The 15,573-nt window shown below is 45.3% G+C and overlaps 1 protein-coding gene across 4 annotated transcripts in view; it reads right to left on the bottom strand.

Annotated features, from left to right (window-relative positions):
- The window catches only part of LOC309451619 (PH and SEC7 domain-containing protein 3-like), a 112,821-nt gene extending 97,460 nt beyond the window's left edge, over nt 1–15,361 (bottom strand). For 3 of the 4 annotated variants that reach the window (XM_082075494.1, XM_082075497.1, XM_082075498.1), the window contains exons 1-2: nt 15,247–15,361; nt 3,492–3,600 (exon numbers count right to left, since the gene is read on the bottom strand). In XM_082075494.1, the coding sequence (XP_081931620.1) occupies nt 3,492–3,600; nt 15,247–15,267 (130 nt within the window). In that variant the 5' untranslated portion in view covers nt 15,268–15,361. The remainder of the gene's footprint in view (nt 1–3,491; nt 3,601–15,246) is intronic. The other variant, XM_082075496.1, reaches the window with a different exon arrangement.
- Between the last annotated feature and the right edge of the window lie 212 nt (nt 15,362–15,573).

Genomic DNA, 15,573 nt, shown 5'->3' with positions numbered 1-15,573 from the left:
CTTCACTCCCCCAGCGGCACGAGCAGAGGTCTGTGGGGAGATGTGTGGCCCCCAGCCCTTGCATGATGCTATGAGAGTCCTGGCTACCTGGACCTGCTTCTGCTCCAACTGATGTATCCAAGGCAGAAGGATGGGCAACAGAGGAGGGAGGAGAGGAGCCAGACAAGAGGCATCACACAGTGAAGAAGAGAGCACATGTGTACATCACAAATATTGCAAATAAAACCACGCTGAGGGCAGCAAAGGAAAGAAATGAGGAGGAATTGTTTCTAATGTGGCAGCTTTGTTAGTATTTGAATATAATTGATCTAACACCTCTTCTACAGCCATCTAACTTTTTTTTTTCTCTCCCCACACTTGTGAAAATGACCACAAGCTTCAACCTGGAAAGTAAAAATCAGCACGGCAGCCACCTCCCATCTAGGCAGACAGAAGCATTTGATACAGTTTATTCTTCTTTCTTTGTGAACTGGCTTATCCGATGCAAGTATTTTACTACTCAATTAAAAAATTCATACCCTCAACAGCATCCAGCAGGGCTTCAGTAATATGGCTGTGGCCAAAAGGAAAAGGTTAGACTGGTAGGCAGAAGTAATTAAGCCATTCAGCAGCTTACATGTTACATTCTCAGTTCTGAGGCCAGCCAAGTAGTGGGTGAGCTGCCATTCAGCGAGACCTGGATAGGTTGGAGGACTGGGCAGAGAAGAACATAATGAAGTTCAACAAGGGCAAATGTAGGGTCCTGCACGTGGGGAGGAATAACCCCAGGCACCAGTACAGATTAGGGGTTGACCTGCTGGAAAGCAGCTCTGCAGAGAAGGACTTGAGAGTTCTGGTTGACAACAGGTTGACCATGAATCAACAAGGTGACCCTGTGGCCAAGAAGGCCAGCGGTATCCTGGAGTGCATTAGGAAAAGTGTGACCAGGTGGCCAAGGGAGGTTATCCTCCGCCTCTACTCTGCCCTGGTGAGGCCGCATCTGGAGTTCAGTTCTGGGCTCCACAGCTTAAGAAAGACAAGGAATTACTGGAGGGAGTCCAGCAGAGGGCTATGGAGATTATTAGGGGCCTAGAGTATCTTTCTTATGAGGAAAGACCGAGAGAGCTGGGTCTGTTCAGCCTTAAGAAGTCTGGGAGGGGATTTTATCAATGCTTATAAATATCTCAAGGGTGGCTGTCAAGATGATGGGATCAGGCTCTTTTCAGTGGCGCCCAACAATAGGATGAGGGGCAACAGGCACTGACTGAAGCACAGGAGGTTCCTTCTAAACATGAGGAGAAACTTCTGTACTTTGAGTGTGCCAGAGCACTGGAACAGGCTGCCCAGAGAGGTTGTGGAGTCTCCTTGTCTGAAGACATTCAAAACCTGCATGGTCACATTCCTGTGCAATCTACTCTGAGTGAACCTGCTTTAGCAGGTGGCTTGGATTAGATGATCTCAGAAGTCCCCAATGACCCAAACCACTCTGTGATTCTGTAACTGCTCTGGGATAGATAAATTAAAGTTCAGCTTTACTGCCTGTAGTGACAAGCTGTTCTCTTGATCAAAGTTAAACAGCAGCACTTCTCCTGGCCCTGGCCCCATCACTCATTTGCTTGAAGTCATCCACACTTTGACCTATAAAAAACACGTCTACCTCCTTTTAAAGGCAACTTTTAGAAAGTAGCAGGTTTGTTTAGATTTTTTGGTGGTGTTTTTTCCTCCCTGTCTAACACAGAGAAGGATAGAGAGATTTGCAGGAACCGCCACTTCCCAAAACATATGTCATGGCATATTTGACATGTGTCAAATCAAAGGATGCCAGGATCTGGTGCACAGAGCCCTGGGTTTGTATTACTGTGCCCTCAGTCACCCTGTCCTCATTCATCTCTAGTTAATAAGCAGTCAAAACCTGCTCATTTGAAGAAGAAAAATATCTAGGGCAATACCACTCTCATTTATCTATATCACTCAAATATCTTCCTGGAGGAAGTGGAGGATGCATGTGTCTGTGAGGGCATGAAGCCAGTCTGGGTAGTCACCATGTCACCCAGTTTTAAGCTGCAATTCACAAATGTTATATGTTAACCATCATTAAATATTTGCAAACTCTCCCTTGAAGTCACTCCCATCTTACTACTTGTTAGCCCCTAATGGTAGTTTCCGGTTAAGAAAGTACCAGAGATTCAAAAACAAAGCAAGAAGTAGCACAGGAAAAATACAGAAAAGTACACACATAAGCCAATAAATCTGGCTTATTCTTTGCTGCCCTTTATTTTAGGGCTCAGTACTCAGTCAGCTCAGAATACCCGTCATACTTGATAATTGTTTTGGTTAGTAATAACAACAGATTCACTTGGATTTATTAGACACAAAATACTTTATTTAACACCAATCTCCAGAAATGTACTAATGCTTGCTGACAGCACTCTCATACTATGTCTTTCTAAACAAGCAATGAGGTCATCATGATTCATGTAATAACACGATACACATTTTGTGGCAATTTGTGAAAGTTTTAAAAATTCCTAAATGAGGACATTTTGGTTGTTTTGGTTTTATTCTGCTTCACTTTGCAATTAGGATTTCCCAAGTGGAAGACCAAACTTCAGAAAATCCAGGGAGAAACATACTTTCCAGACTTCAGTTCATTCAGTTCTGCCTTTTTTTTTTTTCCTTACTGAACTGGAGAAGCCTACACAGCTTGTTTGCTTGTTTCTGTACAAAGTGCAGCTCTTCACTGGCAAGAAGGGAGTCTTCTTTAATTAAAAGTGACATTCCAGAAAGTTTGCAATTAGAAAGGATCAGGGTGTAAAGAAAACGGCCTGAGTAAAATACTTTTGCAAAGACAAGAAGGATTGTTGATAACTACAACGAGGCAAGCGAAACAGGTATAGTAACTACGTTTCTTTTCTTCTAGCTTGGGCTGTGAAAAGGTAGAAAACACTTTGCATTTACAAGAAAATAACAGAAACAAGAATGATCCATAGGCATAGCATCAGATACTGCACCTGGATTTCTTGAATTACTAACTAGAAGATGGTGCAGTTCAGGTACCATCTCAAGTATCCAAATTAAAACCTTATCTAATTCTAGCTCTAGGAAAAGCAGAAGGCAGACCATGAAGGGTGCTCCTGGAAGGACATCTAGGCAGAAGTAGCCATGTTTTGCCACGTGCAATTGCAGAACACATGGCTGAACCCGCTCTGCTGCAAAGAAATCCTGAGACTTCCCCACCAACATGTCTCCAGCACACAACTTGCCACTGTCACATCAAGGTGGCCCAGGAGAGCCCAAGAGAAAGGTGGGGACAGGGAACTGCTGTCATTTTGTGGAACCAAACCAGCAGGCTCCTTTGGTCTGGTACCTGCACTGTGGTCCAGAGAAGGACAGCATAGCACAGTGCATGAGCCTTTGTGGGGTCATTGGGAAGCAGCTTCTGCAAAACTTTCCTCAGTGGCTTAAGAGATTATTATTTTTTTTTGTAAACAATAGTAATAAATAGCACTTACCCATTTCTGAAGGCTTCTCTTCTGCCAAACCAAATAAAAATTCATATTTGGCCTTGGCAACAGTCTGGGCATGAGCCGATACATCGTTATCCCGCGCAAGTGCTCCTGCCTGTAAAGTCAAAATTAACAAAGCTTATCTACCTTTTAGTGAATAAACAGCCGTAGGAACATGAAATCCTTAAAGGCAGGCTGTCAGCTGGGATTTTCAAAGTGTTCATTTAACTCTGTCACCACCAAGATCAACCAGAGCAGACATGGGACAATTCAGTGTGCTTGTGAAGAGCTCACCTCTCTGTCTTCAAACCAAAGCATTTCAGTATTAGGCAGTGATGTCAGAGCAACCAACCTCTCACATCTTATCTGGCCTACCCACTGCAAGGCCAGTAGCACTGGGCAGCCATCTCAGTCATACCAGTTAGGATTAAAAATGCCTAGGAAATAGTAACAGAAATAGCAAACTTGAGTTTTGAGGTCACAAAACCAAGACCCATGCAAAAACCATAAATGGGGCAGACTCTTTCTTTGGGAGGAGACTGGAGCAGAGAAAGGCAGGAGCAAGGAAGCATGGAAAAAGGATAATAAGGTATGCAAACATGTGAGAAGTGCTGTCTGAGGGTCCCTCTTGGGCAGCACATGCCCAACCACCAGCATCTAAATCAGGACAATAGCCCAACCTGTTTTTGTGACCATAGTACACAAGTCAAACCTGTTTCCATGGCCAGGAGGCAGGGAGAGGGCACAGACTGGTCTCTCCAGCTAACAAGGAGCACCTGGGGGAACAGATGGACAGATCAAGCGTCCCAGTGCCACCAGGCCTGGTGCTACCATCACCTTCTTACTGCTTCCTATTCATTAGAAGCAATTTGAGACAGTAAAGGTCCAGTTTCTCAGAGAAGAGAAAGACTACAGTACTAAGATTAAAATTAATTTTCTGAACAGGTGAGGACAAATCAAATCTCCAAGGTAAAGCACACAGCAGCAATAAGCTGTAGTGCAAAAACTGTCTGCAGTCGGCATTAAGTTTCTTCCCAGCTGGGCAAGACGAAGCCCGTAATTCTTCTGTCTGAAGTGACAGATGAAATAAATCATTAACTCTATAAATTCTTCAGTGACCTTTACATTCGTACCTTATGTTTGAGGCAGCCAGTTGTTATGGCATAGCAAGTCATTGCATGGTTCACACTGGCGAAGGCCCTAGCTTACAAAAATACTCTTTAAAAAAAAAGAAGCCAGAAGGAACATTCTGCCCTCCAGGACAATAATAACTTTTATGCACTTCCACCAAATACTTGAGGGTAAGCATCAGCTACAAACAGAAGTTCAAAGTACAGGACACACAATTCACAGGTACTCTTGGTCAAGGCTCTTTAATCAGACATGGATGGAATTACAAATGCATACATTCCTCCAAGGCCAGCTCTCCAACAATTACATTTTTTTTCCAAGAGCATATTGACAAATAACTATTTGCCCCATGCCCTAGAACTGTTTTGCTCCAGGTTTTCATGGCCTTTTAGCCCCATTTCTTCTCCCACCTTTCTGGACTGCAACAGTTCTGCAGGATTTAGCCCAACACACCTCCGTGACAGGGGGGCAGTAGATCTTACACAGGCATCTTGGATATATTTATTTACTGTTCCCAGGTCCAATTATTCATCACTAGTGCTCCAAGGCTACTTTGACAGACGTGCTACTACCATATACTTCAGGAAAAATGTGATGAAACAGATTAAAGGCTTTCTAGCACAAAGATGACTATCATGAGCACAATGAAACGAGTCCAGAAAAAGCCACCGTATCTCCCCTGCTTTCACAGGGCTGTATTCATTCACAAGAAGTGGGTCAGGAAGACCTGGAAAAGGAACAGCTGGATCCAGAGCACACAAGAGAAGGCTCTGTCTGCAACAGCCTGTACAGGAGTAGCTTATGCAGCCAGAAAAAAAATTCAGCCTACTCGGATGCAAAAGGACGGGATGGCTAAACAACTAGCTGGTGCCAAATCCCGCTCACAGACTAATGAAATGGAAAACAAAATGGATGGAGTAATCCAGTTCCTGAAAAGTGAGGAATTTCTGATCTTCACACCTATGGGACACAGCATCTCCATCCCTCAGCCCTGCTCTTCAATACTTCACAGACATCTGCTGCACTGAGCTTCCTGGCCAGCAAACACATTACCCAAGGGTCTCTATTTGCCTGTACATTACCATAAAGCAATGAAGAAGAGTGCAGTTCTCACCCTCTCCATCATCCAGTAACAGGCAGAAATTGATGGTTAAATTAATGTTTTTTCAGTGTACAGGGCAGCATTTATCAGAGTTAGGTGCCTAAGCACAGACTACAAGACCGTTGTCTTGGCATCTTGAAAGGAATAACTTGATTTTCAGAAGGGCTCAGCACTGCTGATGAGAATTACAGATACTGGCTTCTGCATGGGAACAGCCAAACCTAACATTTATTTAGGCTGTCAGAGCATGATAAGGATGTGTAAAGGTAAAGCAGTTCAGAGAATCGAGATCCAGGCTTAAGGATGAGTATGATATTTCATCCAAACAAGAGATATTAAAAAGACAAAGTAAAAGGTGGAGAGAATGAAGATGCTATGAGGTCAGAGCTGGCTCTTAAGACTATTGCTTTCCTGTTGTCCTTCCTTAGAGACAGGAAAAAAAAAAAACAAGCAACACAACAACAAAACATAAAACCAAAAGAGATTATGTGCATTCCTTTTATTCTTTCAATCTGCCACTCACACAAACCTTGTAGATGTCATCATGCCCAAACCCCAAAACCGGGAGCCCAGAGAAGGACTGAACAAACATTCACGGTACTTTCCAAGCTGCATTAGCAAGGATTAAATACAAGAAAGATTGGAAGGGATATAAAACTCCTGCTTAAGCCTTCTCCCTTATCTCAAGGGCAAAGAAATGTGCATCCGGGTCAGCTCATTTCATAATTGCTTTCCTCGGAGGGCTTTAACTACCACCTTTGCTGCATCTGGTGTTTGTCACTGCCAGAGAGGGTGACGCTCGCTCAGAGCATCAATCCCCTTAAAACAGCCCAGCTGTACATACATTTCTCATGAGCCACAGAAACACTGTTTTTGAGTCCAATTAAGCTCTGGGCAGAGAAGCAACAAGTTCCTGCCCATTTATTTACCATTCTTGCAGTGCTTTCTGCCTGTTTGGACATGTTTGATCAAGACTACTTCTCTGGGTCACAGTTCTTGGTTGGGAGCTGGGGAAGCTACTTTTACCTCTTGGGTGCATTTTATATAACTTTTGTGAGGCTGCGTTAGTTTGGCCATGGCAGTCTTCACCCCCCAGACCTCCTGCCAACACACTGGACCAGTTTCTCTTGACCTTGCCCAAGGCACTGGTGTGGGTCAACAGAGGCCCCACCGCACTGGGCTTTTGTCCCTTGCTGAGGAATCAAGAGATTGTTTAGGATGTGCCCATGGCATGCATGGAGGTCTCAAGTTAGCACAGGAAGTGAAGCTGCTGAATCTATGTCTCAGCACTGAAATGAACAGCAGTAGGATGCTAAGACCTCAGGGATGCTGCTCCTCCTACAGGAGCTGCCAAGGGCAGGTAAGTCAGCACAGCATGAAGCACACACACTGCCTCTGCTCCACTCTGCTGTCTAAACATGCAAACTGGAGCAGAGTGCCAGCAGCTGCAAGGAGAAACCATTGCCAACAGTTCACCACTGAGAGGTGGCTTTAGGCAGGACCCTGGTAAGAGTTGGCTGCTTCCTCTCCTGAAGCACAATGTGTCTCTGGATGAATTTGATTTAGACTCCAGCCATGAGCTCTCCTCAAACTGTTCCCTAAAAAACCCAGTGGTTTTTAGACAGGCATGGTGAGTCATCCAAGTCTGAAGAAAATGCCTCTCCTTTTGCCATGGAAGGAAAGCAACGAAGCATCCTCTGTTGAATTTTACTGAGGTTCTCCTTGGGGCCTTTTTTTGGACAGACTGTTTTCTTCTTGAGGCTTTTTTTTTTTTAATACCTACATCCAGTGAACATTAATTGAGGAATATCAGCGTCTTGCTGTCTTGCTCTGTCACCACCATTTGCAGCTGAGTCGACAGGAGAGATGGCCTCCATCACTGGAGGTCTCGGTGGAAGGAGATGATACTGTCTACAGCTGCCAGGACAAGGAATGGGACAGTCTGAGCACAAAGAGCCAGCATGAACCCATGCCTGAAGCTTTCACACTCAAGGTCAAATGTTGTCTTTGAAAACATCTAATAAGGAGGAAGTGTTCAAGGGAGCAAATAGTTAACTGGAAAATGTCAGTCTGGAGTTTCTCAGAGCCCCTGAGAGGACAGATGCTGTTAGACAGACTGACTCCTCGCAAGAGACCTGGGAACATGGTGGTTGGGGAAAAAGCAGAATGGGATGGCTGCCCAAGCTTGAGCCTTCAGGGAGCAAGAGTCAGGCGAAATGCTAGACAGCAGGAGTTTTCCCAGAGACTGATAGAAATACAGTAACTGGTAAACAAATAAAGGAAAGGCAGGAATGATGGATAGAAGGTTTTTACAGATGTACAACCTTCTCCAATAAGTTCCCAGCAGAGCAAAAGGACCACATGAGTCAGGCTGCAAAGCCATGCTCGAGTCTTCATGGAGTCTGCTTCTGCAGTCACAGATAGACAATCCCCCCAACACCTGGCTAGCCCTTGTTTTTAAGCACTGTTATCATTCCTGTCCGGGCTGAGCTTAGCAAGCCTCACTGCTTTTGACAGGTTGCACTAGTTGTTCTGAAAAGACTATTTCTGTTAGCTTTTTTCAAGTCACTTTCCTAAGTAACAGGATGAAATGCAGAAAGCTGGAGTCAAAATGAACTTGCTAGATGGTAAAAGCTATTGCACCAACAGCACAGAGAGAGCAGAGACAGTGCTGGTGCTCACAAAAAAACAGCTAGCAACGTCTAGTTTTTACTTCCATGTGACCTCATACACCATGTGTGTGTTTTCCTTGCACACAGACCCCTCCACATGCTAATATATATGTTTGCAATTCTTAAAGCATAAGTAAAATAGATAAAGACTCAAAAAAATAGGAGATTTGCATGGCTAAATCTCAGCTGAAGCTGCTAGAAGTTAATACTAGGAAAGGCTTTGGAAGAGAAGCAATCTCAGCTTGGGTTTTAAAGTAATTTCTAACTATCAGGAGTTGCAGGGAGATGTGTAGAGAGCCAGAAGGTGGGGAGGAAGGAAAGGGCTTGTGTGAGAGTGTTGCTTATAACCACTGTCCAGCAGAGAAGAAGTCTGGATTTCAGAAAGGGACAACCAAGTCAGCTATGACTTCTCAGATGAAGTAAAGAGGTAGTTGAGAGATACATGGCAGAGATACATGTAGTTGTAAGGGGTCTGAAAAAGGCAAAGAGCAATCGGCGATTCACCACCTCTTTTACTATAACAGCCAGATGACATCAAAAGAAGGTACTGGGAATCATCATCACACCAAACAAGAGATGGTGCCTTGCACAGCCTGTAGTCAAAACCACAGACCTCTCTGCAAAACAATGTCATGGAAACCAAAATCCTACAGCAGCTGAAAAGGAGGGTGAACAAGCTCAAGGGATACAAATCCACAACATATGCAGAAATCACATCCTTCTCATGAAGCTCCAAGCTGAACTCTTCCCAGGCATTTGCTAACATCCACGACCACATACATGCTTCTGGGCTAACCTGACCTTGGGTCCAAACCAGCGCAGTCAGATACTCTTACCTGCTCACTGGGCTTTGGCGCGGCCCTGGACGCGCAGACCTTGAGCTCAGTACTGTCCAGCCATCCACACACCTCAGTCCTCACCACAGAGCATGCCACACCTTCACCCCAGGGATTCACCAAAAAGCACTGGATCACCACAGGTGTCCCATGTCACTCCCAGTGCCATGGGATGTGTTTGCCAGGAGCAGCCTCCCAGGAAGGCATCAGGTGAGCGAGCAAAACTGAAAGGGCGCAGATACTATCGGAGGCGCTCTCTGCACTCAACAGCAGACTTCACAGAAGTTCAGTGTCTGATGAGAGGCTCAATTCAGAAACAAAGCAAGAGTCACTGTTTAGAAAAAGGCATGGGAACGGTGACCAAAAAAAGGGATGCCTTAGCAGTAGTATCAAGGAGTTGCAGGTAAAATTTGTTTTCAGTCTGGTCATCTTGTTTCACACCTGCACTTGACTTTTTCTCTCCTTAAAGAAATGTTTGCTTCATTGTTTGGTTAAAGTTGTTATGAAGCAGTCAGCTGTTATACTGAATTAAATTCTTTTTATTATGCAAAGACTGACACTGTCTGACCTGTAACTGTGTGAATGTGAACAGAATATTAATTCAAAGTCTGTATGATTACACTTTGCCATTAAAGGTCACTCAGCATTTTCTATTTGCTAAGTCAGTGATTTTCAGTGTATGCTGTATGGGGCTCTGGATGTCTATGCACTATTTCTAAGGTACGTGCAAGAATCAAAGGAAGGCCATTGAGAAGTAGGCTTCAGCTCATTGCATGAACCACAACATTCTTCTGTGTAAAACATAAAGATAGTAAAATACATCCAAAATTTCTCATAAAGCCACAGTGCTGGTATTTTTTTCTGAGTTATATCAAACAGCATTGGTATGGGGGCCTGATCTAAGAAAAATTGAACAAAGACAGCACCTTTTATTCAGATAATTCAGTGGCATATCTTGCATTTATTTATTTTGTTCAGTCTTTTCCAAGTATATTTAGCAAACTCACAGGCTGCTTCTTTCCATCCTCTTTAGGTATCTTAGATGGCAAAACAGTATTTAGACAGGCTACAGGTCTGCCCCACATGGATTTCCGCTCCATGGAAGCTAAAATTTGGATATTCCTAAGCACTTCTTGAGCCCACCAGAAGTTACCTCTGTCTCTTTAAGCAACTAAATTATTTCCAACACTCAAGCCAACATCTGCCGAGTACTGAGAACTTGCAGGGCACATCCTTTCCCATGTGCTGTACATTCTCTACATCCGGCTAAATACACGCTGTCTTTATGGATGGAAGAAGGATGGGATATCAGGAGAGCTTATCTTCCTTTTTCAAGTCAATATTACGAACATTGTTTAAGAGAGTATCCCAAAGTGATTAAAATGTTCTTTCCAGTAAAAAACCAACCAAACAAAACCCCCACACCCAAAATCCAAACCACTGCACACTACAGCAACTCGAAAAATTTACATTTGCAAAGGTATAAAAAACTGCATTCCCTCTGCAGCAAGGGCAAACTGTAGCTACAACACAGCAACAGCAACTTAGACACAGCTCATTGACCCTGTGTGACTATTTCATAACACATATTTAAACCACCTTTTTCAGATGAGAAACTTGACTGAAGTTTGATCTGAACCATCTCCTCCCTAGCATAACTGAAGCAACAACTAGAAGTCACACCGACAAATTTCAGGTGAGCCTCCTGCTGTGCAAGCACTGGAGGACTGAAAAGATGTTGCTGCACGACCAGACTGTTTGCTTGCTAAGAAAGTGCGAGTTGAGGAGTGACAGCACCAGCATCCTCGGGCAGCTGTAGCCCTGTGAACCGTCAGGAGCCACCAACCAGTTTTAGCCGTGGCAGGACAGCAAAAGTGGTACATCCCTCACAGGAAGCACAACATAGGCCAGCTGGTGCTAGTGTCCCACTGAAGAAGTTAATACTTCTCCTTTTTCCCTCATTAGGCCACAGCAAGTCCACAGACGAGAAAGCTGATGAAAACCAGAACTCACTGGTATTAGAATTTGGTTTCTTTTGAGAAAATTACTTTCCTGGGAAAGGTTCTTATCTTAACACTGAAATGCAGCCATATCCCAGGCTTAAGTGCATCTTGCCATCACACTTGGCATTTGTTCAGCCTGGAAGATGCAACTACCCCAATGACACTTCCTGTTCGCAAACTTGTAAAAAAAAAAAAAAGAGTACATTTTGGAGATAAACCACCTCTTCCACTGTGCAATTTCATGCTAAGAAGAGAAAGCAAGCCCTATTCATCACTTCTGCAAAAAGGGAGGCTTACACTGTGTAATCTGTGCCACTGAGGTTGTTTTCTTACTGTTCCCAAACTACTGTATCACACACTCAAGACGATGTCCTCTTGTTCAGTTCTTTCACCAGGTGCCAAAAAAATTGCTGTGGCTAAAACATGAAGCCCTCGGCAAGCATGACAGTAATCAGCGGGCTTTTGCCTTGGCAGCCCATCTCTAAAAGCCTGGTCTACCTAGGTTTAGCCCAGTGGTCACAGCACTGAAAATATTTTTATACAGTTAGCAAAGCAAGCCATGGCAAACACCACGCATTGCTGGTGGCTGAGGCGCTCAGTGGAGGTGGAAATGCAGAGCTCCCACTCTGACAGACAGTCTGATCCCTGATGGACAGATCAGGTGCCCTGGCAGGTTTGTTTGCTCACAGCATTCAGGAAGTACAGTCAATTCAGGTGCCATTCAGGCTTCAAGGGCTGGATAATACCTGAGCTCCTCTGACTCTCAATTCAACCCTGTAGCAACATAGCCCACACCCAGAGGGCTAGCCCTCACCCCACCCTGTTTTTAAGCACCCTCCACAACCCACCTTGCTTCTCTCAGTAAGGCAGAAAATAAATGCTCAGATGCATTAGCATCCCAGGAGCCTGTGGTTTCTGACAGGAGCTGGCAAAACAGCAAGAGGCATCTCAGAGCAAAGCGAGGTTGTGCTCAGAAAAAGCACCTGGAAGCATATTGCAAAAGCATACTTCAAACAATGCCAGTCCTGAGAGGAACAGGACACTTACAGACAGATTGAAAGTGCCAGGCAGGCACTTAGAGCTGGTCTCAAACACCTTTTTCATCCACAGAAACATAGAATTTCTGTCCCCCCCCCCAACCTCATCTCAGTGCAAATAGGAAAAAAGCACTGGAAACAGCCTCTGTTACCACGGGTGCCAGAGGACAGGAATCCCTTCAGAATGAGATTCAGCTGTTTAAAACAGAAATTGCTGAAGTCCTAAATTCGTTCACCTGTGGTCCCTCTTCTCTGCATGGTGATGATCCAGAGGAGTTTTCTATCACACATAGCCCTTGTGAGCCAAACTTCCCAAGAGAAGGACCATCACAGAGTTTTACAACCCACCAGGACATGACAAACCCCCCAAGCCAGAGAGTGAGACTGCATGGGAAAGCCAGTCTGTGAAGCCCCTGCTCCACCAGAAGCTGGTTCCATCAGGAACCAGCTGCAAGTAAACGTCCTTTCAAGAAGAGGTGGCAGGTGTCACTGAGCCCAGGGACACTGCTCTCACCACTTCTGGCTGACCCTGCAAACCCCGCACCAACCAACTCTACCAGCTGCCACACCCCAGGGATCTCCAGCACTTGGGTCATAGAGCTGACGTGGAGTGGGATACTGGGGGCTGGTGGCTGACTGCCCCAACCTTTGAGTTTTGGCAGCAGTTCACAGGTCTGTCCAGCCTGGCAGATGGTTCTGTGGTACCATGGGGACGTGACTAATCTTACTTTCCAGATGCTAACCCCTCCCTCCCTTCCCTAAGCCACTACCTTTAAGTTACCTTTAAACCAGCACCCAGCAGTACCCCAGGCTCTTGCTCCCTATCAGGACCCTTGGAACTAAAACAGAGGAACTCCAAAAAGAAACACAGAAAAAATCATCACAGCTCCCAGGTCTGACAGCCCCTCTCTCCATGAAGCTGCGATCACTTCAAGGAATCAACTCTACTGCATACTCAAGGACAGTTTATCAGCCACAGGCAAAGCATCCTTCTTCTGCATCGATGGCCATGTACAGGGCGTTACTTTTGCCACCTCGACCACCAGCCCCAACAATGAAGCTCCCAGCACTAGGCTCCCAGCATGACCATGGAGACAAACGCATGCCTGCAAAGATGCTTCATGGCACTGGTCCATGGTAGTCCTTCAAACAGACTGCCTTTTCATCCCACAGGAATCAAACCCAAACCATCTCTTAAATCAAAGCTGCAAAACCAAATGCCAAACTTTCCTGGTAAGACAGGAAAGAACAGAAAGGACCATTTTGTGGGATAGGCAGGGAGGGGAAATACTCTGAACAACATACACATCTTTTCAGCTATGCAGCTTGACAACACAAACTGAATTCTTGCTGGAAAAAAAAAAAAACAAAACAAAAAACACCAGCATGTTCATTAGGATCCTCACTGCTCTTTTTTTTCTTAATTTGATGGTATGAAAATGGCAATAGTAAACCAGATAATTTGTACTAGCACAAATAGCACAAGAGGACCCCCACCACCCAGGTAAGCTAAGCAAGAATTCTCTTCGTGTATCAAAAAGTCCTAGTTTTTTGTTGTATCAAGTTTTGAAAAGAGCAGCATGTAACTTTCTTGGACTTTTTTTAACATCACCACTACCGCAAAGGCTCTTCTTATACTCTTTTCTGCAATGAACCAAGGCTGTAATTGAAAGGGAGCATTTGCACAGGGACTCCTACACAGTTTAACCTCACTTCCTCTCCCACTGAAGGCATACCCTAAAACCAACGTCTCTATAGCCAAATTCTCAGTCACTGTAAATCAACAGAGCTAGGTCAGATTCATGGTCAGCGTTAAACTGGTAACATCTGCTGAAATACATCAAATAAGGAAATGAAATGAAAAAGCATTTGGAGTAGAAAAAGGTTGCTTTCTACTAGCTAAACCAGACAGACTTGGATGATTCTCAGCAGCCTATTACAATTGCCTCAAACACTGGATGTGCAACCACCACTTTCATTAGAAATATTGCATTTGACTTTCTCTCTTTTAATGGCCCTACACACAGACAGAACTGAAGTGGGACTGAGGCTGCAAAAGTAGTAGTAATTGCAGTTGCCTACTACACACCCAAATCACTTCAATAACACATAGATGTGCTCTGCCTGACAACGTATTAACTGGAACCCTGTGGGAGCCAGGTAATTGTTGTTTATGGCATGGAAATAGTGTGTCTGCATGGGAGGTCAGTATCTTCAGTGAGTTTGTGTGAAGTTCAAGCTCATTACAACTCTGTGTTTATGTTCCCATTGAGAAGTGTAACTCCAGTCCCAGGTAGCAAGGATGAAGATAATACCACAACTGCACAGGATCATCCCTGTGTATGCTTAGCATTCTAAAACTTTACACCTTTGGTGAATTCATGTCAAACCCACTCCTCCCCAGAAAGCACAACGCTACTACTCAGCCAAAGACACTGTCTTTTTCACTTCCCATTTAATTTGAGAAGTTGGTATTATTAAAACAGCTTGTCTGTACAGCAACAGTGCTGATTTGTTACACAGACAAGTTACAAAGAAGCAAAACCAATAACATAGGACGCAGGTTAGGGGTCCCGGCCCTGGGATGGGGGTCTCAGTGCAGCCTCCCTGGTGCAGCTGGTGTCTTTGGGGATCTAGCAGTAATGAGTGCCGAAGTGGGCTCTGAGCTTTCTTCCCTTAGGGAAGTGTGAAAACAAGGAGAAAAAAAAAAAGGGGGGGGAAGAAAATAAAAGAAAAAGAAAAAAGAAAGAAATAAAAGCCCAAGGGGGGAAAAGGAAAAGGGAAGAGAAATTAAGGAAAATGGAAGAGAAAAAGGAAAATGAAATGGTAATAAGGAGGAAGAAAAAAAAAAAAAAAGAAAAAATAAAGGTCAAGAAGAAAAAGAGGGAAAGGGAAAAAGAAGGTAAAAGTAAATAGAGGGAGAAAAGTGCCGCCGGCTCAGCGCACCCCTGCACCCCCACGGACACACGCCGCCCCTTACCGCACCGCCGGCTCCTTCCATCTCCCATCGCCGGCCGCGGCGGATCGCAGCCGCCCTCCCGCGAGGCCGTGCTGTGCCGAGCCGGGCCGTGCGGTGCGGGGCCGGGCCGGCCCGTGGCGCCTGCCGGCCCGTGGCGCCCTGCCGGCCCGCACCCCGGCGGCGCAGCCGGGCAGCGCGGCCCGCGGCGGGCGCCCCAGCACGGTGGGCGGCGGCGGGCGCGGGCTCGAGCGCGCGAGCTGCGCGCGCCGGGCCCGGCGGGGCGGGACGGGGCTCGGGCCGGGGGGGCGGGAAGGGGAGAGCGGGTGCGGGACGCGAGGAAGGGGAGCG

Source organism: Streptopelia decaocto (genome assembly GCF_964273445.1).
Source record: "Streptopelia decaocto genome assembly, chromosome: Z".
Lineage (NCBI taxonomy): Eukaryota > Metazoa > Chordata > Aves > Columbiformes > Columbidae > Streptopelia > Streptopelia decaocto.
The sequence above is the reverse complement of the archived record's forward strand: the minus strand, read 5'-3'. Positions and strand labels throughout refer to the sequence as shown.